General features: G+C 40.0%; 1 protein-coding gene across 1 annotated transcript in view; it reads left to right on the forward strand.

Annotated features, from left to right (window-relative positions):
• The window catches only part of LOC108110116, a 58111-nt gene that overhangs the window by 28929 nt on the left and 3760 nt on the right, over nucleotides 1-25422 (forward strand). The window contains exons 2-6 of the mRNA XM_041818385.1: nucleotides 1263-1460; nucleotides 1537-1657; nucleotides 4295-4442; nucleotides 8071-8474; nucleotides 8538-8774. Coding sequence (XP_041674319.1) covers nucleotides 1263-1460; nucleotides 1537-1657; nucleotides 4295-4442; nucleotides 8071-8474; nucleotides 8538-8774 — 1108 coding nt within the window. The remainder of the gene's footprint in view (nucleotides 1-1262; nucleotides 1461-1536; nucleotides 1658-4294; nucleotides 4443-8070; nucleotides 8475-8537; nucleotides 8775-25422) is intronic.

Genomic DNA, 25422 nt, shown 5'->3' on the forward strand with positions numbered 1-25422 from the left:
TTAAAACCACTAAAAGTAAAGCTTTTTCGCTGAGTGTTTTTTCGTCGTTGCCCCCAAAAAGGTCGAACGCGTGTGGGTGGCTGGCTAAAATGTTGCAAAACCGCAGTTTCAGCCAGCTCGGTCTAACTTGCGGCCAGGTGACAACTTGATTGTCGTCCCAGGCCAAAATTTGCACGGAAAATGTGACCAGGAAAATGTGGGCAAAGCGTTGGTTTGAGAAGGGCGATGAAGCTGAAAAGGGTGAGCTGAAAACTGGACAGGACTTGCCTTGGCAGAGGTAGCGATAATTTGCCAAATTGACTGCATTCTAATTTCTGCCACAAAGCCCTGCGGAAAGGAAATTAAATTTCTGAACCTATTACTGACCGGTCGGTGTCTGTGTGTGTGTGTGTGTGTTTGAGTGTGTTTGAGTGTGGAATGCAGCAAGTTGCGGTCATGCCTGCCACAAATATCAGCTTCTTGGTGCATCAATGATTAATGCAGCCCAAGCTGGTAATTCGAGCAATTCGGTGTCCCATCAAAATAATTGCATTCCTAATCTAACTAACTAGTGAGAGAACTAAGTAAACGTAGTTTAAGATGATTGGCTAGTAATTAATGAATATTAAAGAGTATTTCTCATTAGTATTATGAATATTTATAAGTAATTAAGCTAGCAGAGGAGTTAGTTAGGGTCTGAATTAATGCATTTAACATTTTTTTAACCACATTTCATTCTCACCAAACTCACGCTAACACGTTTCATGATAACCAAAATAGTTAATGCAAATCGCAGCACTTAATCAGTAACTATCAGTCATAAAGCCTTATTTAGTATTACCTTCAGTTTGTAGTTGTTAAAATTTATGAAATTTACTAACAAATTGGCTTAGATTTGGACTTCATTACTAACCAAACACATTCGAATTTCTATAACTCTAAAAGTAAGTTTTGCCTTGAAAGTTCTTAAAAAGATTTTGTTTTTATTTAGTTAATATTTATATCTGAAAAAGTTAAACTTTTGTAGTGTTTTTCTGGCATCCCCTTATAACATAAAATATTTCAAATATTTAATAAAAATATTTGTTTAATGGAAAATTATTAGAAATTCCAGAAAACTGTTTTTTTGGCTTTTGTAGTTTTTGAGGAATAGAAGTTCGAGTGTTTGCCTTACTTTCTCGCTAATATTTAACCTCTTTTTTAACAATTATTTTGATTCAAAGACTTAAAGAGCTTCATCTAATCCTAATTCTAATCCTAAAATCCCCTTCCCTATTGTCCAGATCCACTCATCGGGACGAGTTTGGCACTCAGCGCGTCTACAAGAAGACCTCGCCGAATTGCGTGCTAACTTTATATCTGCCCACTCGCGAGATAACACTCACCGGTAACAATCCGTCCGTCCTGCGGGGCATCGTCTATGTGGATCCAAAGGCCATACAGGGATATCGCGTATACGCCCAGCTGACACTGACATTCCGGTGGGTTTTTTTGGCTCGGCCAAATTGAATTTTCTGGTTATTCTCGCCACTAACAAATATTCTTTCTCGATTTCAGTTATGGTCGCGAGGACGAGGAGGTGATGGGTCTGCGTTTCTGCAATGAGGCCATCATGTCGCTTCATCAGATCTGGCCAAGATTGGAAGAGCCCACACCGGAGTCGCTCAGTCCGCTGCAGGTAATCAAAGAAATTGAAACTATCCATGGTTGAGGGTTGAGGGGTAGAAAGTCCTCTACTTCGCGACTATAAGCTATATGATGAGCCCATGGCTGACAGTTGGTGGGGTGGTGGTGGTGGGCCATCTGTCCAACTTTGGCATTAACAATTGATGACGCTGCAGTCTCTCCGCCTCGTCGAATCAGTCTCATCAATCCACTAGGGGAAGTCTTTGGCTTGCAGCAAAATACCATAAATAATTGGACAATTTGCAGAGACTTGCAACGCCATCATTTGGCACCTTCAATACGCGTGGCCCCCTTGGGGAGAGGTTGGAATTTCAGCGGGGCTTTGCTTGGATTTTCTGGCCAGTCAAGGTTTTTGAGAGAAATCTTAACAGAGATAGATGGAGGGATCAGCTTAGGTTTTTGCTAAAACAATTAGTAAGTTCTTAGAGAATCAAAATGGCTTAAAAACTGAAATAAAATTATAGAAATTGATATTGTAAAGTTGGTTAAATCAAACTTTTAAGAGCTTTGTAGAAGCAACTTCAGACTAAAACCGCTTAGAAAGCCAATCGAAGCAACATTCCCTGGCAACTAGATAAATGAATTTACCCACCTTAAAGATAGATTTTATAACCTATTTAAAGCTACTTCAAGGAAGTACTCGAACATCAAAATTAATCTTGATTAATCGTTGTTATTCCTTGGTCCTGCCCAAAAGGGATTTCTGATGTTTATTTCAGTCTCGTGGTCATAAAATATAAATAAGCTTTATTTTTATACATCTTTGCATTTTGGGTGAATGTTAATGTTTAACTGTCTTCCTGACGAACTGTTTCAACGATTTCGTTTCAACTTGAAGTAGCCTCTTTACCCCACACTCTGTGCCTTCTGTGTCCTTTGGCCCTTTTTGGATTTTTATGAGCAGCACGTTGAAGTCCGGGTCCATCCGTCCGCATGCTGACATCTCACGTGCGCCCTTGGATATGTGTACTTGTGTATATACACAGCTTACATATATGTATAGCGGTGTGTGTGTGTGTGTGTGTGTGTATAATGTATGGGAAATGATGGGTGCAAGAGAGAGTGAGAGAGAGCCACCTGCCTGCCGGCGGTTCGGTGCACTTAAACCAATTGAAAATCAATTTCATTTAACTAAAAGCCAAACAAATGTTTGCCGTTCTTGTTTCTCCGCAAAAATCTTTCTGCATTGTTTTAGGTCCTTGCGCGGCTTGGTTTCTTGTTTTTTTTTCGTACCCAAAGCTGACCGAAAACTTTCAAATTCAACTTTTCGCATTTTTATTAAATTTGACAAGGAATAATTTATTTCTTATGGCATGCCAAGCTTCCTTCGAAGGAGAAAACCAATTCGGTTAGCCAATGGGTTCACTCGCTCGACTTACTCATCATAATGGACTCGCCGGGCAACCGTATTCCTTTAGGGTCCTTAGATATACACACAGAGAGAGAGATATAGGGACTGACTCACACAAACACACACAGAGGCACACGCATAATTAAATAAATTTGATTTTAATAACTTGCCGAACGACAAGAGCCGGCAAAGATAAAGGAAAGCTGGCCAAAAATAGGCCTCAGCAAACAGATGAGAAAAAGGTGGAAAGAAATTGGGAAAGTATAGAGGGAAAGGAGTACACTGAAAGAAATATTTTGTATAATTTTCTAAACAAAATATTATTTTAAAGATTTTGTCATAAAAAATCCCTTAAAAAACTACTAAACTTACCCACTTAAAGTCATTTTTTGTGTTATACTTTCTTATAAAACTTAACATTTTCTTAGTACTACAAAGTTCTTATTGATTTTCTCAGTGTAGTAAAGACAAATGCTTGCGGTAACTGGCCAGAGCCAGGCTTTGATAGATTTGCAAAACGATTGACTATAAATCAATGGGATTAGTCGCCATATAGAAGAGAGATCTGAATGAGAATCTGAAATAGATTTTAAATACAGCCTTTAAATTTGATTCTTAAAGCAGGATTTGGAGTACAGCAGAGGAGTATGTGCCTCAAAGAGGCACTTGCATTCGAGAAGATAAACCACTTTGCGGCTTGGTTGTTCTGCGAAAAAGCCAGGACAACGAGTGCCTGAAGGACACGGCTTTCGTTGTCCTGGGCAACCTGAGGATACACGCGCCAACGATTAGACCTTGATATAAATATGTTTTTATGTATAATATACATTAGGGTGGACCAGTAAAATATGGAACATTTATTAAAAAACTTGGTTAACTCTTAACTAATGAAAATTTAACTTAAAATTTGAGAATGTCATCAGTCGAATATCCATATTATTCCCTTACTAAGGTCCACCCTAATCTATATACATAATTATAGATATGCATAATCAAATGCAAATGAAATGCTGGCTAACACAAACACAAAAAGAGAGAAAAACAAAAGTACAATCATACAAAAATCACAGCCATGGATTTTCTTTTCGCTTTCCCAACTTTCCCAACACCCCCTCTCCTTCCCCCTTTCCAACCAAAAAGAAAAACCGAAAATGATAAATAAATAAACACATTACAATCTTTGGGCATGGGGAAACGGAAGCAATTATTCCGATTCCGTATCGAGTTTCAACTTCAATCGAAATGCTAAGCTTCAGTTTTTCCCCCCCTATTTTCCAGGAGGCCCTCATGAAGCGCCTGGGCGACGGGGCCCATCCCTTCACCCTATCGCTATCGTCCTATGCCCCGCCCAGTGTCCAGCTGGTACCGGCCAAACGCTACTACGGAGCACCGATTGGGACCAGCTATGATGTTCGTTGCTTCATTGGTAAGTCCTGGAATTCTGGAATACAAAGTTAGGGTTATTTAAGAAGGGGAAATGGGAAACACAAAGATAGTTAGGGTGCAGGGATATCTAGGGGAAGGGTCTAACTAGCTAGTTAGAGGTACTAACTTATAGGGGTAACCATTCTAGTAGAAACAGCTTTAATAACTTGCAAGTTACTTCATTTTTTAGTTAATTTATAAAGCAGAAAATGAGAGTTTAATACAGAAACTACTTTAAATTCACATCTAAAAACACTTTTAAGGGGTTTACCCTTAGGTCTTACACAAAAAGAGCATTAGTTTGACCAAGATTTGTGTTAGATTTAACAAGTAACTAAGTTAGTAGGTGAGTAGTCAAAGCAGAATACAAATAGCCCAAACAGTCTCAACTTAAAGCTGCAGGCTAGTAACCCAAAATAGACATTGGGACTGGGACTCTGGAGTGGGAATGCCTTAGGACTGGGTCACAGACAGACATCTGGCTTTCACCTCAAGCACTCACCCACACACTGTTGGCATCCACCATAGACCACCTGACACACCTGACCATCAACTCACTGACTTGGTCATCCCTCAAATCAAAGCCATTCAATCTCGCCATCAAAGATCCAGACATCGTCACCAACTGAATCCAGTGGCGACTTTGACTGTAACAATCAACTCGATTTCCACAGCACAATTATATATAAATATATATACATATATATATATATAACAATCTATCCAATGCCAACGGACACGCCCCCTTCAATCAATCGCTGACGTCAGCAAAGGGGGATTTTTGTGATTGATTTTCGTAACGCGATTCATTCGGATTTTATTTTTGATTTTCAGTTTTCTGGTTTTTCGTTTTTGTTTTTCAAGAGGGTGGCTGTTGGCTGTTCGGCAAGTGGATGGCCCAACTTAATAAAAACCGGGAAAGGAAGTTGTTTTTTAGCAAGTACAGTTATTTATACCCTAGAAAATTCAATTTAAGAAGTTAAAGTAAGAAATTGATGTATAAATAGCGGAGAAATAGGCTTAGTTTTCAGCTTATTAAGTTATTTTTTTAATAAACCTTTAACTCCATGTCTTTTAAAGGATAAAACCTTATAATCCGATCAAAAAAGTATATATAGATATATAAAGTGTATCAGCTAGGGTAGAACAAAATCAATATTAAATACTTCCACGGGACAAAAGCCTTCGGCTGGGATTCAGATTTGGACTCAGATTGACAATCAGATTCAGATCCAGATTGAGATTCTGTTGATATTATTTTAGTCTCTCCAAGGCGCCAGCGGCCAAAACGAAATATGTTCCTGATTCTATATATTCTTATACATATATATATTTTTGGTGGGAATACACCCTATGCCATGCCATGCAATATCCTGTTTAATGAAACTGTGCGACTTTGGCCATCGCCGGCAGCCAAGACGAGACTCATCCTACCTATCTCCCATACCGAAAAGATTCCAATCCCTGGGCCAACGCCTCAGTCTCCAGGCACATCGTGCAATTGTTGGATGTAGCATGCAAAGCCCAACTGCGGTTGCCTAGGGCGACCTACGCAGAAGGCAGGAGAAGAACATCCTGGGCAGGACAAGGGATGCGGGTGGGTTACTCTTGGGTGGACAGGTCCTGTTGCTAATGCCTCTGTGCCTTCATAATTACACACTATCAGCCGTTGGCTGCTGGTCGGTCCAGCATACTTGCCCCATTCTTTCTTCCTTCCTTCATCTGGCAACATTGCCAGCGGGTTTCATCGCGCGTTTCGCAACTTACCATTGAGAACTGAGAAATTTATGAACAGGATGAGGCAGCGCATCGGGGGCAGATTGTTTGTCCAAGAAAAGGACCAGACCCACGGCATTGTGTTGAATTACATTGAGGAGTTGCTGTAATTAAAGTTACCAACCGATTCTAACTAACTTGCTGGTATTGTTTAATGTTACTTAGCTTGGGTTTTATTTTTAATTATGATTTAGTAATAGCAGTTAAATGGCTGATAAAGAGGAGGTTATCATTAAGGTTCTTGGTACTATCAACTTGTTAGGGAATCATTAGCAAGTCACAAAACATTTTCACACATTTTCATTGACAGTAACTTAAAGAAAAACCAAGCAAATTAACAGCTAAAAACCATAAATGAGATTTTAAATATTAAAAAAATAAAGTCAAATGCTTTCTAAAACAAGCTAATGGAAGTTATCATAACCAGATTTTAAGCTTTATAAAATATATAAAATATGAACCACTTACTCAATCACTTACTCAACCAATTACACCATCACTTACTTAATCACTTACATATACTATATAAAAAATATAAATCCCCCATTCATGATCGCACGCCCCTCATCCCGTATCGTTCGTATCGCCCCCTATCCAATCCCATAGAGCTTCTGAGCGACGACGAGCCCACGTGAGCAGAGGCCAAGATCAAGCGTCCCAATCCGCTGGCCAGGTGGGTCTCCCGGCTCTGCTGCCGCGGATGCTGTGCCTGTATGTGCACGGCCCCCGACCAAGGTATATGAGGCTAAATCTGATTGATCTGATTATATAGTATACATATGTATATTGTGGAATGGTGGACGTCGAGGTCGTGGTCCAAATTCGAGTTTCGGGTGTTTCGAATGTGTATCGAATATCGAATCGTATCGGATATCGGATTGGAACGAATCGAATTGAATCCATGCTATCGTTGTCGTTATCTCCTATTGCTGCTCGTGATCGTGCTCCTTTCCATTTTCCAATTTTCTTATAAATCTCATTTTCGTATTTTCTTATCTCAGATTTTTCGTTTCTGTTTTTCAGTTTACCGTTTACAGTTACCGATTCTTTTTCGTCTTTTTTTGTTGTTAAAAAGTTTCTTGGTGTTGTTTGCTTGCTCTTTCTCTCTTTTGTCTATCTCTCTCTTTCTCTCTCTTGCTCTCTGTTTTTGTATTTGTCCCAGTCAGTGTTGGTGAATGCCTAAGGCTAAGAAAACTGACAACTATAATCGATGTTTGATCTATCGAAAAATCGTACAAATATTGGTGTTAGAAAAGAACTCGAATGTAGTGACATTCCCAACACTGGCCAATGTCTCGTCGCTTCCACCATCCTAACTCCTTACCGTTGTTGTGATCGATCTCTATTTGCTCATCTGTTAGTACTCCTCCCTCCGTCTATCCTGCCTACGACTTGCATCTTTCCATACTTTCCATTCTATCCATTACCATTACTTTCACCGTCACTGCCTTTAACTTTCCCTGCCATTTCTGTGTGCTCCAACTTCATTTGTTTCATGTTCAGTGTGTTTGCCATCCGTCCAAGTGGCCGCCAGCCTGCCTTTGGTAATGCAAATAAAATCAAAAATATAAAAAAAACTCATTATATCACTTGCCATTCGGACGATCGACGGACTCAGGACTGAGACCAAACAAAATTTAAGACTACCCTCAAAATTAAAGGATATTCCTTAAACTTAAAGGATATTCCTTGAACCAATTGATATTCTAAGCAAGCGTCGGCGGCGGCAACGGCAGCGGCAAACAAAGTTAGTCTCTGTCTTAACCCACTTACTAATCATTCGTATTATCCTTCTTCGTTCTTGTGTTTTCCCGTTATCGTTCCTCTTCCTGCTCCTCCAACTGATCCTGCAGCGGATAAAACGGATGAGAAATTCCATCGTCGGGCATCCGTAAAGATGGGCGTAAGGGTCATCTATCGCACGGATGTGTTTCATCAGCATTTGGCTCCCGAGCAGTTTGCCGCCTACGCCGGTCGTCAGCATAGCGCCCAATCGCCTCCGGCCAGTGCCACGCCCCCCTCAGGTGGGGAAGGAGGCGAACAGCAGCAGCAGCAGCAGAGCGCCCCTCCACACTCGCAATCGCAGCCATCAAGCGGTTCCAAGCACAAGTCCAAGTCCGAGCGTGGCGACTCTTTCCCCAAGCTCCGTCTGTCGCCAAAGTCCTTTCGGTTCAGCGGTCGCTTCGGACGCAGCAAGAGCGAGATCGAGAAGTGTCCCAATGATCCGTTCCACAGCTACAGCAAGTCCTTCCAGGAGGTGAGTTCCAAACGTAATGGAAAACATTTTCGGTTAAAATTCATTTGCCGTATCAAATTTCAGCACTGTGACAGCATGTTGCCGCCGCACACTGGCGCCGGGGTCTCCGGCGGAATTGGGGGCGTCAGTGTTGGTCCTTGTGGCGGTCCTCAGGGCTCCGTGGACAAGCCCTTCCTGCTGCACGACGGTCGTGTTGGATTGAGAGCCAGCTTGGACAAGGGTTGGTATACCCACGGCGAGGACGTCAATGTGACCGTTAATATACGCAACGACAGCCGCAAGACGGTGCGCAAAGTACGGGTAAGTACAGGTCTGGATCCAGGCCATAGCTCTTGAAATTCCAATACGATTCCATTCCAATCGAATTAAAGCCCCCGCAATCCTCTCACATCCATACGATTGGGTTATAACCTGGTGGTGGTTATGCAGGCAATCATTAGCAATGCCATAACGCATACGCAACGTGGTGTCGTCGAGGTGAAGGCTAACAAACTGTTGCTTTTTGGTCTAAAAGGGGGAAAAATACATGCATGTTGTGAAGGAAAACTCTTGTTTGTGTATGCAAGGAAAAGCCATGGGTGTCTGCGGGAAAATATCTTTGGATTTCTTAAATAAAAAACCTGATAAAGTTAGTTAATCTGCTTTCTATAGACTTAATTACCTTCTTACTACAAATACCAAGTTTAATTGATAAAAAAAAAGGAGAATTAACTTATCTAATTGAGTTAACAATGGCTGACCAAGTTTAGATAGACAGCTTGAACAATAAAAGCTAAGCATTTTGGCCCTTCAATTGAGCAAGTTAAGTACTTAACAAAAGGTTTAACTTGCGAACAAAGGAAGAGGGGTTTGCCTATTTAATCAGTAATTGGCTTTTGTTTTTTAAGGATTAGAGCCCCTGTGAGGAAGTTAACTGACGGCACCACTGCTTCTGCCACTACTACATGCTCGATGCAGCAAAAAGAGAAAACTGAACTATATTCATGGTTGACTTTAGTCCTGGGACACCCACACACACACACATACACAACTACTCACTAACATACCGAAGCACCTAATCTGCATTGGCACTTCGTCTATGCAAACAAGGGAGCTTGGATCAGGGACAGAAAGCATAGTCCCATACCCATTACTAAAGAGGGTTAGGCTAGATTCGGCAGAGCTGCTGCAGGGAGGGAGTTTTTAATAAAAATATATTTAAAAGACTTAAATTTGATCTTAATTAAGGAGTTTAAGAGAAGGTTAACTGAATATTTAAAGGAGTATTAAGAGGTATCTCACATTCTTTATCGGAAAGTACAACCTTCTTTGTGACTAGTGTTGGAAGGACTGCCACCAAGTTATGACAGTTAATCAAACGCTCTCCAGGGGCTGGGAGTCGAGTTAAGCTGATTGTATGAGCTGCATAGCTCCGCCCTTCCATCAGTAAGCCATGAGCCACCAGCCATGAGCAATGAGCTTCGATGCCAAATGGATAACGATGGGGGATTGATTTGCAGTTTTCAGTTACTTGAGAAGGAACGCTATTGTCTTCGATTCGGTACGCTGCCAATACACTATCATACACACACAACCACACCCACACACACATTTCACCCCTTAAGCACTATTTTAATGAAATAGACCAATTACCAAAGATAATTTTCGAATTACTGCTTGGGAAGTCAATCAGATTCAATTACTGGCTGTATTCCACGGCTAAACAATAGGTGTGAAGAACAAAAGGCTCTTCGAAATCTAAAATCAGATATCTCAGAATATCTCTGATAGCTTTAAGATGATGGGTCTTAAAAGTGTTTTGGTAATCAACCTAAAATCTCAAAAACTTTGTTTCCTGTTGAAATCAATCAGTTTCCCATACAATATGCTCAAAAATGATATCTTACAACTTCTTTAAATCATATTTTATGCAAAGAAAAAAGGCAAATCGCACCTTTAGCTTTCTTACTTATCCGGCATCGCGTTCTAATCGCAATGGGGTAATAGAAGGATTACGTACGCACCAGGTGACGGCTCAAATGAACGGGATGACAGACAGGGACAGGTGGGTGTATGGGGTATGGGTGTAGCGGCGACAAATCGAAAGGATCCCTTGGGTCCGGGGGACTCTGGCAGTTGATTCCTTAAGCACACCCACTCACGCACATATGCAAATTGCGCTTAGCCGAATGAAATTGTCAAGCGTAGGAGACTAAAGCCTTATAAAAGGGAAGGTCCTTCGGCCTTCGTCCTGGGCTCTGGGTTCTGGGTTCTGAGTTCTGGGGTCTGAGTTCTGGGCAAAGTGAAAGGCTGGCAAAAGACGCAGTTAAAGTGAAAATTGTGTTTATACATTTTATGGGCTTTATGGCACACTCCACCCCCCTCCCTTACTTACAGGCTTCTCAGTTTGGGTTTTTTATTGTGCCCCGAAGGCCTTTCTATGTGAGCCGCACACACACACACCTTCTATGGAGGTAGCTCCTTTGGTTCCTTTGGCATTCATAGAGCCTCCATGTGTTCACACTCTGCCACTCCACGCCACCTTTCAACCGCCCCCACCACCCCCTTAAAAGCCATGCTGTATTTAACGGGAAATGGAGCGCGCAAAAGTGTGCTACAGTTTTACTTTGTGCCGGGTTATGCCTAATCCTTGCCCCCACCCCCACCTCCTTTTTGTGGGTCGGTTATCCCTTTGGCGTATCTACACTAGATGAACCATCAGTTGGCCTTCGATCAGAATATTTTCTGAGTGATTCGAATTGCTGTTACCCCAAAAATAGGAAACTAATTTGTATGAGTAAAGTTCCTAAAAGCACGAATGTAATCTTAGGTATGGAAAATTCTTTAAGCAACTAAAACTAGTAAGTAATCTCTCTGTTCTGTGTCGAATTCTAACCAAATATTTCAATGTCCAACTGCTTTGGCTGACTCTGAGTGTTGAATGCCAGGACTAAAGACTGAGGACTCAGGGACTAAGCTGGCTTGGGACTTTCCAGCTGAGTGGTTGCAAATTAACTGGCGATGTCATTTGGCAGGGAGATAGGGGAAAATATCGGGTTGAAAAGAATCAGGTGGCTCACTGGAGCATTGAATCGGCATTTAATTACGTACCGGATATTACGCATACGAGATGGGGGCCAAAGTAGAACAACTCTCATGTTTCTAGAGAGAGCGACTTCTGCCGTGCATCTACCTATCTATCTGGGCAGAATAAAAGTGCAACTCAAAGCTAATGCAAAATGCATATATGGCAAATGCAATTCAATTTTGAAAAGGACACAAACGTTTCAGGACGTTGAGTGCGCATTGGAAAATGTTCTTTATGGCATTGCCTGCCGCCTGTCAAATGTTATTGTTTATTTTTATTGCTCCACCATTATTTTCACAGAGCATTGTTCATTGATGAATAGACTATGAAAAGGCAGACAAGAGACGGCGGGCAAGTCGGTGGCCAAGTCAGCGACAGATACAAGTTATGACATATACACATATGTACTAAACAAGGAGCTGACTTTCCAGTGGGTGTGAATAACAATCGAAGGCGACTTTAAAGTCCAATTGATGGCAGGACATGTACATACCTGAGTTTCTTATGTGGGCTTGTTTGTCAAGACATATTAAGTGTCCTTCGAGCTAACTTTCTGCTTAAAGTCTCTTAGTACTTACAAATTAAAAAAAGTTTTTTAAAAAAACATTTTTACTTCTCTTTTTAGTACACATTTCTCAAAGTTAAAAGCTAGCTCTTTCTCTCTGTGCATTTCAACGAACATTAGGCTCACCGAAAACATTAGAGAAAAGGCCAGCAAGAAGGTCAGGGCATTCATAACGAAGCCAATCAAAGAGTCAACTGAAGCATATTACCATTTGGGATAATCGCCTGTTACATAAAAAGGCGAAAATTCGATTGATTGACTGCTGCCATATTGGATCTACCATAAAATAAATTCGGCTCTTGGTTTTGGGTTTAAAATAAAAAGGTTCTACGAATTCCTTTCCCAAGCTAAATCGGTCAAAAAGCTTTTACTTTAAGCAATCGATGGATAATGGAAAGCAATCTATGAAAAAATATATATACACCGCTCAATGTCATTATATGAAAATATATTTTTTTTATAAATAATTGATTAATGGTTTCCCCTTTCTAAAACTTTTATTTTTATTAATAAAAAAAAAAAAAAAAATATAAAAAAAAAAAAAAATTTTTTTTTATAAAAAAAAAATAAGTATACGTCGCTTTGCAGCAGAGATCCTGGTCTTGTTGCCGTTTCTTAGCTCTAACTTTGTCAAAACGAGACGCATGGCTAAAGCAATGACTGTTTTATGCAGCTAACAACCGAAACTTAAAGTCCCTATATTTGTTTTTCTCATTTTTGCTCTGCTTTTGATGTGCGAGCTCTGGTTTAATAGCTAAAAATCAAGAACCTATTTCTGACAGAAATTTGCAACTTTATTTTCGGGTTTTTAGCTCTAGCTCGGCTAAAAATAGACGCACAGCCAAAAGAACGACTGTTTTGTGCTGCTAACGACCAGCACTTACCTCCCCTATCACTCGATTTTCGATTTTGGGAAAGTCAATTTGGGCCCAAATTTCGCATTTTTGATAAGGGGTACCATCATCAAAATTTTCAAAAAATGCCCAAAAATGAAGTTTTCCAGATTTGAATGCAAATCAATTGGGAATCATGGCAATCAAAGAACGAGCCGTACGAGGTATTACACTCCTCAATTGGGCCATTTTTGGCTGCGCAATAGCTAAAAAACTGATTTTTTTGCGCTTAAAATCAAGTATACGTCCCTTGGCAGCAGAGATCCTGGTCTTGTTGCCGTTTCTTTGCTATAACTTTGTCAAAACGAGACGCATGGCTAAAGCAATGACTGTTTTATGCAGCTAACAACCGAAACTTAAAGCCCCTATACTTGCTTTTCTCATTTTTGCTCTGCTTTTGTTGTGCGAGCTCTGGTTTAATAGCTAAAAATCAAGAACCTATTTCTGACAGAAATTTGCAACATTATTTTCGGGTTTTTAGCTCTAGCTCGGCTAAAAATAGACGCACAGCCAAAAGAACGACTGTTTCGTGCTGCTAACGACCAGCACTTACCTCCCCTATCACTCGATTTTCGATTTTGGGAAAGTCAATTTGGGCCCAAATTTCGCATTTTTGATAAGGGGTACCATCATCAAAATTTTCAAAAAATGCCCAAAAATGAAGTTTTCCAGATTTGAATGCAAATCAATTGGGAATCATGGCAATCAAAGAACGAGCCGTACGAGGTATTACACTCCTCAATTGGGCCATTTTTGGCTGCGCAATAGCTAAAAAACTGATTTTTTTGCGCTTAAAATCAAGTATACGTCCCTTGGCAGCAGAGATCCTGGTCTTGTTGCCGTTTCTTTGCTATAACTTTGTCAAAACGAGACGCATGGCTAAAGCAATGACTGTTTTATGCAGCTAACAACCGAAACTTAAGGCCCCTATACTTTTTTTTTCTCATTTTTGCTCTGCTTTTTTTGTGCGAGCTCTGGTTTAATAGCTAGAAATCAAGAACCTATTTCTGACAGAAATTTGCAACATTATTTTCGGGTTTTTAGCTCTAGCTCGGCTAAAAATAGACGCACAGCCAAAAGAACGACTGTTTCGTGCCGCTAACGACCAATACTAACAACCCCTATCACTCGATTTTCGATTTTGGGAAAGTCAATTTGGGCCCAAATTTCGCATTTTTGATAAGGGGTACCATCATCAAAATTTTCAAAAAATGCCCAAAAATGAAGTTTTCCAGATTTGAATGCAAATCAATTGGGAATCATGGCAATCAAAGTACGAGCCGTACGAGGTATTACATTCCTCATTTGGGCCATTTTTGGCTGCGCAATAGCTAAAAAACTGATTTTTTTGCGCTTAAAATCAAGTATACGTCCCTTGGCAGCAGAGATCCTGGTCTTGTTGCCGTTTCTTTGCTATAACTTTGTCAAAACGAGACGCATGGCTAAAGCAATGACTGTTTTATGCAGCTAACAACCGAAACTTAAAGCCCCTATACTTGCTTTTCTCATTTTTGCTCTGCTTTTGTTGTGCCAGCTCTGGTTTAATAGCTAAAAATCAAGAACCTATTTCTGACAGAAATTTGCAACATTATTTTCGGGTTTTTAGCTCTAGCTCGGCTAAAAATAGACGCACAGCCAAAAGAACGACTGTTTCGTGCCGCTAACGACCAATACTAACAACCCCTATCACTCGATTTTCGATTTTGGGAAAGTCAATTTGGGCCCAAATTTCGCATTTTTGATAAGGGGTACCATCATCAAAATTTTCAAAAAATGCCCAAAAATGAAGTTTTCCAGATTTGAATGCAAATCAATTGGGAATCATGGCAATCAAAGTACGAGCCGTACGAGGTATTACATTCCTCATTTGGGCCATTTTTGGCTGCGCAATAGCTAAAAAACTGATTTTTTTGCGCTTAAAATCAAGTATACGTCCCTTGGCAGCAGAGATCCTGGTCTTGTTGCCGTTTCTTTGCTATAACTTTGTCAAAACGAGACGCATGGCTAAAGCAATGACTGTTTTATGCAGCTAACAACCGAAACTTAAAGCCCCTATACTTGCTTTTCTCATTTTTGCTCTGCTTTTGTTGTGCGAGCTCTGGTTTAATAGCTAAAAATCAAGAACCTATTTCTGACAGAAATTTGCAACTTTATTTTCGGGTTTTTAGCTCTAGCTCGGCTAAAAATAGACGCACAGCCAAAAGAACGACTGTTTCGTGCCGCTAACGACCAATACTAACAACCCCTATCACTCGATTTTCGATTTTGGGAAAGTCAATTTGGGCCCAAATTTCGCATTTTTGATAAGGGGTACCATCATCAAAATTTTCAAAAAATGCCCAAAAATGAAGTTTTCCAGATTTGAATGCAAATCAATTGGGAATCATGGCAATCAAAGTACGAGCCGTACGAGGTATTACATTCCTCATTTGGGCCATTTTTGGCTGCGCAATAGCTAAAAAACTGATTTTTTTGCGCTTAAAATCAAGTATACGTCCCTTGGCAGCAGAGATCCTGGTCTTGTTGCCGTTTCTTTGCTATAACTTTGTCAAAACGAGACGCATGGCTAAAGCAATGACTGTTTTATGCAGCTAACAACCGAAACTTAAAGCCCCTATACTTGCTTTTCTCATTTTTGCTCTGCTTTTGTTGTGCCAGCTCTGGTTTAATAGCTAAAAATCAAGAACCTATTTCTGACAGAAATTTGCAACATTATTTTCGGGTTTTTAGCTCTAGCTCGGCTAAAAATAGACGCACAGCCAAAAGAACGACTGTTTCGTGCCGCTAACGACCAATACTAACAACCCCTATCACTCGATTTTCGATTTTGGGAAAGTCAATTTGGGCCCAAATTTCGCATTTTTGATAAGGGGTACCATCATCAAAATTTTCAAAAAATGCCCAAAAATGAAGTTTTCCAGATTTGAATGCAAATCAATTGGGAATCATGGCAATCAAAGTACGAGCCGTACGAGGTATTACATTCCTCATTTGGGCCATTTTTGGCTGCGCAATAGCTAAAAAACTGATTTTTTTGCGCTTAAAATCAAGTATACGTCCCTTGGCAGCAGAGATCCTGGTCTTGTTGCCGTTTCTTTGCTATAACTTTGTCAAAACGAGACGCATGGCTAAAGCAATGACTGTTTTATGCAGCTAACAACCGAAACTTAAAGCCCCTATACTTGCTTTTCTCATTTTTGCTCTGCTTTTGTTGTGCGAGCTCTGGTTTAATAGCTAAAAATCAAGAACCTATTTCTGACAGAAATTTGCAACATTATTTTCGGGTTTTTAGCTCTAGCTCGGCTAAAAATAGACGCACAGCCAAAAGAACGACTGTTTCGTGCCGCTAACGACCAATACTAACAACCCCTATCACTCGATTTTCGATTTTGGGAAAGTCAATTTGGGCCCAAATTTCGCATTTTTGATAAGGGGTACCATCATCAAAATTTTCAAAAAATGCCCAAAAATGAAGTTTTCCAGATTTGAATGCAAATCAATTGGGAATCATGGCAATCAAAGTACGAGCCGTACGAGGTATTACATTCCTCATTTGGGCCATTTTTGGCTGCGCAATAGCTAAAAAACTGATTTTTTTGCGCTTAAAATCAAGTATACGTCCCTTGGCAGCAGAGATCCTGGTCTTGTTGCCGTTTCTTTGCTATAACTTTGTCAAAACGAGACGCATGGCTAAAGCAATGACTGTTTTATGCAGCTAACAACCGAAACTTAAAGCCCCTATACTTGCTTTTCTCATTTTTGCTCTGCTTTTGTTGTGCCAGCTCTGGTTTAATAGCTAAAAATCAAGAACCTATTTCTGACAGAAATTTGCAACATTATTTTCGGGTTTTTAGCTCTAGCTCGGCTAAAAATAGACGCACAGCCAAAAGAACGACTGTTTCGTGCCGCTAACGACCAATACTAACAACCCCTATCACTCGATTTTCGATTTTGGGAAAGTCAATTTGGGCCCAAATTTCGCATTTTTGATAAGGGGTACCATCATCAAAATTTTCAAAAATGCCCAAAAATGAAGTTTTCCAGATTTGAATGCAAATCAATTGGGAATCATGGCAATCAAAGTACGAGCCGTACGAGGTATTACATTCCTCATTTGGGCCATTTTTGGCTGCGCAATAGCTAAAAAACTGATTTTTTTGCGCTTAAAATCAAGTATACGTCCCTTGGCAGCAGAGATCCTGGTCTTGTTGCCGTTTCTTTGCTATAACTTTGTCAAAACGAGACGCATGGCTAAAGCAATGACTGTTTTATGCAGCTAACAACCGAAACTTAAAGCCCCTATACTTGCTTTTCTCATTTTTGCTCTGCTTTTGTTGTGCGAGCTCTGGTTTAATAGCTAAAAATCAAGAACCTATTTCTGACAGAAATTTGCAACATTATTTTCGGGTTTTTAGCTCTAGCTCGGCTAAAAATAGACGCACAGCCAAAAGAACGACTGTTTCGTGCCGCTAACGACCAATACTAACAACCCCTATCACTCGATTTTCGATTTTGGGAAAGTCAATTTGGGCCCAAATTTCGCATTTTTGATAAGGGGTACCATCATCAAAATTTTCAAAAAATGCCCAAAAATGAAGTTTTCCAGATTTGAATGCAAATCAATTGGGAATCATGGCAATCAAAGTACGAGCCGTACGAGGTATTACATTCCTCATTTGGGCCATTTTTTGGCTGCGCAATAGCTAAAAAACTGATTTTTTTGCGCTTAAAATCAAGTATACGTCCCTTGGCAGCAGAGATCCTGGTCTTGTTGCCGTTTCTTTGCTATAACTTTGTCAAAACGAGACGCATGGCTAAAGCAATGACTGTTTTATGCAGCTAACAACCGAAACTTAAAGCCCCTATACTTGCTTTTCTCATTTTTGCTCTGCTTTTGTTGTGCGAGCTCTGGTTTAATAGCTAAAAATCAAGAACCTATTTCTGACAGAAATTTGCAACATTATTTTCGGGTTTTTAGCTCTAGCTCGGCTAAAAATAGACGCACAGCCAAAAGAACGACTGTTTCGTGCCGCTAACGACCAATACTAACAACCCCTATCACTCGATTTTCGATTTTGGGAAAGTCAATTTGGGCCCAAATTTCGCATTTTTGATAAGGGGTACCATCATCAAAATTTTCAAAAAATGCCCAAAAATGAAGTTTTCCAGATTTGAATGCAAATCAATTGGGAATCATGGCAATCAAAGTACGAGCCGTACGAGGTATTACATTCCTCATTTGGGCCATTTTTGGCTGCGCAATAGCTAAAAAACTGATTTTTTTGCGCTTAAAATCAAGTATACGTCCCTTGGCAGCAGAGATCCTGGTCTTGTTGCCGTTTCTTTGCTATAACTTTGTCAAAACGAGACGCATGGCTAAAGCAATGACTGTTTTATGCAGCTAACAACCGAAACTTAAAGCCCCTATACTTGCTTTTCTCATTTTTGCTCTGCTTTTTTGTTGTGCGAGCTCTGGTTTAATAGCTAAAAATCAAGAACCTATTTCTGACAGAAATTTGCAACATTATTTTCGGGTTTTTAGCTCTAGCTCGGCTAAAAATAGACGCACAGCCAAAAGAACGACTGTTTCGTGCCGCTAACGACCAATACTAACAACCCCTATCACTCGATTTTCGATTTTGGGAAAGTCAATTTGGGCCCAAATTTCGCATTTTTGATAAGGGGTACCATCATCAAAATTTTCAAAAAATGCCCAAAAATGAAGTTTTCCAGATTTGAATGCAAATCAATTGGGAATCATGGCAATCAAAGTACGAACCCCACGAGGTATTACATTCCTCATTTGGGCCATTTTTGGCTGCGCAATAGCTAAAAAACTGATTTTTTTGCGCTTAAAATCAAGTATACGTCCCTTGGCAGCAGAGATCCTGGTCTTGTTGCCGTTTCTTTGCTATAACTTTGTCAAAACGAGACGCATGGCTAAAGCAATGACTGTTTTATGCAGCTAACAACCGAAACTTAAAGCCCCTATACTTGCTTTTCTCATTTTTGCTCTGCTTTTGTTGTGCGAGCTCTGGTTTAATAGCTAAAAATCAAGAACCTATTTCTGACAGAAATTTGCAACATTATTTTCGGGTTTTTAGCTCTAGCTCGGCTAAAAATAGACGCACAGCCAAAAGAACGACTGTTTCGTGCCGCTAACGACCAATACTAACAACCCCTATCACTCGATTTTCGATTTTGGGAAAGTCAATTTGGGCCCAAATTTCGCATTTTTGATAAGGGGTACCATCATCAAAATTTTCAAAAAATGCCCAAAAATGAAGTTTTCCAGATTTGAATGCAAATCAATTGGGAATCATGGCAATCAAAGTACGAGCCGTACGAGGTATTACATTCCTCATTTGGGCCATTTTTGGCTGCGCAATAGCTAAAAAACTGATTTTTTTGCGCTTAAAATCAAGTATACGTCCCTTGGCAGCAGAGATCCTGGTCTTGTTGCCGTTTCTTTGCTATAACTTTGTCAAAACGAGACGCATGGCTAAAGCAATGACTGTTTTATGCAGCTAACAACCGAAACTTAAAGCCCCTATACTTGCTTTTCTCATTTTTGCTCTGCTTTTGTTGTGCGAGCTCTGGTTTAATAGCTAAAAATCAAGAACCTATTTCTGACAGAAATTTGCAACATTATTTTCGGGTTTTTAGCTCTAGCTCGGCTAAAAATAGACGCACAGCCAAAAGAACGACTGTTTCGTGCCGCTAACGACCAATACTAACAACCCCTATCACTCGATTTTCGATTTTGGGAAAGTCAATTTGGGCCCAAATTTCGCATTTTTGATAAGGGGTACCATCATCAAAATTTTCAAAAAATGCCCAAAAATGAAGTTTTCCAGATTTGAATGCAAATCAATTGGGAATCATGGCAATCAAAGTACGAGCCGTACGAGGTATTACATTCCTCATTTGGGCCATTTTTGGCTGCGCAATAGCTAAAAAACTGATTTTTTTGCGCTTAAAATCAAGTATACGTCCCTTGGCAGCAGAGATCCTGGTCTTGTTGCCGTTTCTTTGCTATAACTTTGTCAAAACGAGACGCATGGCTAAAGCAATGACTGTTTTATGCAGCTAACAACCGAAACTTAAAGCCCCTATACTTGCTTTTCTCATTTTTGCTCTGCTTTTGTTGTGCGAGCTCTGGTTTAATAGCTAAAAATCAAGAACCTATTTCTGACAGAAATTTGCAACATTATTTTCGGGTTTTTAGCTCTAGCTCGGCTAAAAATAGACGCACAGCCAAAAGAACGACTGTTTCGTGCCGCTAACGACCAATACTAACAACCCCTATCACTCGATTTTCGATTTTGGGAAAGTCAATTTGGGCCCAAATTTCGCATTTTTGATAAGGGGTACCATCATCAAAATTTTCAAAAAATGCCCAAAAATGAAGTTTTCCAGATTTGAATGCAAATCAATTGGGAATCATGGCAATCAAAGTACGAACCCTACGAGGTATTACATTCCTCATTTGGGCCATTTTTGGCTGCGCAATAGCTAAAAAACTGATTTTTTTGCGCTTAAAATCAAGTATACGTCCCTTGGCAGCAGAGATCCTGGTCTTGTTGCCGTTTCTTTGCTATAACTTTGTCAAAACGAGACGCATGGCTAAAGCAATGACTGTTTTATGCAGCTAACAACCGAAACTTAAAGCCCCTATACTTGCTTTTCTCATTTTTGCTCTGCTTTTGTTGTGCGAGCTCTGGTTTAATAGCTAAAAATCAAGAACCTATTTCTGACAGAAATTTGCAACATTATTTTCGGGTTTTTAGCTCTAGCTCGGCTAAAAATAGACGCACAGCCAAAAGAACGACTGTTTCGTGCCGCTAACGACCAATACTAACAACCCCTATCACTCGATTTTCGATTTTGGGAAAGTCAATTTGGGCCCAAATTTCGCATTTTTGATAAGGGGTACCATCATCAAAATTTTCAAAAAATGCCCAAAAATGAAGTTTTCCAGATTTGAATGCAAATCAATTGGGAATCATGGCAATCAAAGTACGAACCCTACGAGGTATTACATTCCTCATTTGGGCCATTTTTGGCTGCGCAATAGCTAAAAAACTGATTTTTTTGCGCTTAAAATCAAGTATACGTCCCTTGGCAGCAGAGATCCTGGTCTTGTTGCCGTTTCTTTGCTATAACTTTGTCAAAACGAGACGCATGGCTAAAGCAATGACTGTTTTATGCAGCTAACAACCGAAACTTAAAGCCCCTATACTTGCTTTTCTCATTTTTGCTCTGCTTTTGTTGTGCGAGCTCTGGTTTAATAGCTAAAAATCAAGAACCTATTTCTGACAGAAATTTGCAACATTATTTTCGGGTTTTTAGCTCTAGCTCGGCTAAAAATAGACGCACAGCCAAAAGAACGACTGTTTCGTGCCGCTAACGACCAATACTAACAACCCCTATCACTCGATTTTCGATTTTGGGAAAGTCAATTTGGGCCCAAATTTCGCATTTTTGATAAGGGGTACCATCATCAAAATTTTCAAAAAATGCCCAAAAATGAAGTTTTCCAGATTTGAATGCAAATCAATTGGGAATCATGGCAATCAAAGTACGAGCCGTACGAGGTATTACATTCCTCATTTGGGCCATTTTTGGCTGCGCAATAGCTAAAAAACTGATTTTTTTGCGCTTAAAATCAAGTATACGTCCCTTGGCAGCAGAGATCCTGGTCTTGTTGCCGTTTCTTTGCTATAACTTTGTCAAAACGAGACGCATGGCTAAAGCAATGACTGTTTTATGCAGCTAACAACCGAAACTTAAAGCCCCTATACTTGCTTTTCTCATTTTTGCTCTGCTTTTGTTGTGCGAGCTCTGGTTTAATAGCTAAAAATCAAGAACCTATTTCTGACAGAAATTTGCAACATTATTTTCGGGTTTTTAGCTCTAGCTCGGCTAAAAATAGACGCACAGCCAAAAGAACGACTGTTTTGTGCTGCTAACGACCAGCACTTACCTCCCCTATCACTCGATTTTCGATTTTGGGAAAGTCAATTTGGGCCCAAATTTCGCATTTTTGATAAGGGGTACCATCATCAAAATTTTCAAAAAATGCCCAAAAATGAAGTTTTCCAGATTTGAATGCAAATCAATTGGGAATCATGGCAATCAAAGTACGAGCCGTACGAGGTATTACATTCCTCATTTGGGCCATTTTTGGCTGCGCAATAGCTAAAAAACTGATTTTTTTGCGCTTAAAATCAAGTATACGTCCCTTGGCAGCAGAGATCCTGGTCTTGTTGCCGTTTCTTTGCTATAACTTTGTCAAAACGAGACGCATGGCTAAAGCAATGACTGTTTTATGCAGCTAACAACCGAAACTTAAAGCCCCTATACTTGCTTTTCTCATTTTTGCTCTCTTGCTTTTGTTGTGCGAGCTCTGGTTTAATAGCTAAAAATCAAGAACCTATTTCTGACAGAAATTTGCAACATTATTTTCGGGTTTTTAGCTCTAGCTCGGCTAAAAATAGACGCACAGCCAAAAGAACGACTGTTTCGTGCCGCTAACGACCAATACTAACAACCCCTATCACTCGATTTTCGATTTTGGGAAAGTCAATTTGGGCCCAAATTTCGCATTTTTGATAAGGGGTACCATCATCAAAATTTTCAAAAAATGCCCAAAAATGAAGTTTTCCAGATTTGAATGCAAATCAATTGGGAATCATGGCAATCAAAGTACGAGCCGTACGAGGTATTACATTCCTCATTTGGGCCATTTTTGGCTGCGCAATAGCTAAAAAACTGATTTTTTTGCGCTTAAAATCAAGTATACGTCCCTTGGCAGCAGAGATCCTGGTCTTGTTGCCGTTTCTTTGCTATAACTTTGTCAAAACGAGACGCATGGCTAAAGCAATGACTGTTTTATGCAGCTAACAACCGAAACTTAAAGCCCCTATACTTGCTTTTCTCATTTTTGCTCTGCTTTTGTTGTGCGAGCTCTGGTTTAATAGCTAAAAATCAAGAACCTATTTCTGACAGCTCTAACTCGGCTAAAAATAGACGCACAGCCAAAAGAACGACTGTTTTGTGCAGCTAACGACCAGCACTTACCTCCCCTATCACTCGATTTTCGATTTTGGGAAAGTCAATTTTGGCCCAAATTTCGCATTTTTGATAAGGGGTACCATCATCAAAATTTTCAAAAAATGCCCAAAAATGAAGTTTTCCAGATTTGAATGCAAATCAATTGGGAATCATGGCAATCAAAGAACGAGCCGTACGAGGTATTACACTCCTCAATTGGGCCATTTTTGGCTGCGCAATAGCTAAAAAACTGAATTTTTTGCGCTAAAAATCAAGTATACGTCCCTTGGCAGCAGAGATCCTGGTCTTGTTGCCGTTTCTTTGCTATAACTTTGTCAAAACGAGACGCATGGCTAAAGCAATGACTGTTTTAAGCAGCTAACAACCGAAACTTAAAGCCCCTATACTTGCTTTTCTCATTTTTGCTCTGCTTTTGTTGTGCCAGCTCTGGTTTAATAGCTAAAAATCAAGAACCTATTTCTGACAGAAATTTGCAACATTATTTTCGGGTTTTTAGCTCTGACTCAGCCAAAAGAACGACAGTTTCGTGCTGCTAACTACCAGCACTTACCACCACTATTACTTGTTTTTCGGGCTTGAAAATCAATTTTGGCCCAAATTTCGCATTTTTGACAACCTTCCAAGGTAGCGTCCCGATGTCGCCCTATTAAGTAGACTACATCTGCTGTAAATAATTTAAAGGAATCTGCAGAACTTCCTGTTTTTGTTAAATGTATTTTCGCAAATGGCTCAACATTTGGTTTAAGCCAGTAAATAATATCCCAACTGGTTTAGTTTTGTTTGGCCTTTCGTTTGCCTTTCGAAGGGAGTGCTCGTGTGTCCTTTCTGGCCATTCTGTGTCCCCTGAGTCCTTGGCCATTTGTGACAAGTTTTTGGCATCTTTTATGCAATCGCATAATTCGATTTGATTTGATGGCCTTTCCCCGTTCGGACACCCATCTCCGTCTCCACCATTCCAAGCAAGCAAGTCTAAATGTTGATACCAAAACCGAGATTTCTTGCGTGCAACCCCTCCTGGACCTCCTCCTCATTTATTTTATTTTCATCGTGCACTTTGCGCCTTATTAAATATGTACATTTCCCTCTCTCTCTCTCTCTCTCTCTCTATGTTTGGGTGTATGTGTATGTGTGTGCCATTCTAAATGCCGAGATTGCTTTGTACTTTTTTAGCAGCCAAAGTCACCCGACGAAATGTCAAAAGTTACCTTGGGGTCCTTGGGTGGCAACTTGGACATCTGTTCCCCAATTTCCAGCGTCGTGGTGCTGCGGCATGATTCCCAGCAACAAGTCCTCGCGGCGGGCAAAAGGTCCTTTGGACCAGCGACCATCTCGCCCCGCCCCAAGCCAATTGAAAGTCCCCCCCACAGCCGTGGCACAAAGGGAAAGAAAGGCGACTTAGATGACGACCATTTAAATGCTATATGGAATTGAAAACTGTGAACTGAACGAGTCGATGGAAGATTCTGATTGCTCATTTCGATTGCTGTTGAAAAAAGAGAACAAGGGGATGAATTTCATGAACTTCTTAGTGCGTTAAATCAGGCGCATGTTTATGTGGAAACGAGGAGTTGTTTGAAGAAAATTAATCAATAAATATTCATTAATTAAGTATTAACTGTTTGAAAGGTAGAATAGGTAGATACCTAACAAAGTTGTTAGCCAAAACTTAAACTCTGATCAAATTTGGAACTTTTATTATCATTATTAAAGGAAAGATTCCTGAATTTCGAAAGTTATTCAACAGAACTCTATTTTGAAAACAAATGCTTACATTTTCTTAAATATAAACAATAAACTATACCGTTTGAGCAGCATTCAACCAACTCTGCGTATACATAATATTTGTGTCTGAGTTTCTGCAAAAATTCAATTAAAGATTAATAAAAACCAATTCTATTACTTATCTTCACCAAAACCACATTCATATTGAATATTAGGCATTTGGCATTTATTAATCCAGGCCATTTTACACGTCCATAAATGAAAACATTTGCTTTGCGTTGGCCAAAAAGAAATGAAGGCCAAAATGGGACATAAAAAGCCGTGAAAGCTGTCTGCCAGAAATCGACACTGATGAGCTGCCAATAAGTGAGGCCAGGCCTGAGTTTAATTTATTATTTTTGCTTTTTCTGTATATATAGATGTATATATATATATATATAGGATGTATATATGAGATAGATATATATGCCCGCATGGGCGTTCTTATATGGCCACTTGAATGGACGGTAATTGAGTGCATAATCTTAGATTGGCTGGAAGATTGGGCCAGGGACATTTTGTCCGCAGCCATAAAATAACGCTCGACATCGTTTGAACTTGGCCAAACTGAAGCAAATAGAGTCC

The sequence above is a fragment of the Drosophila eugracilis genome, unplaced genomic scaffold (genome assembly GCF_018153835.1).
Source record: "Drosophila eugracilis isolate 14026-0451.02 unplaced genomic scaffold, ASM1815383v1 contig_2155, whole genome shotgun sequence".
Taxonomy (NCBI): Eukaryota; Metazoa; Arthropoda; class Insecta; order Diptera; family Drosophilidae; genus Drosophila; species Drosophila eugracilis.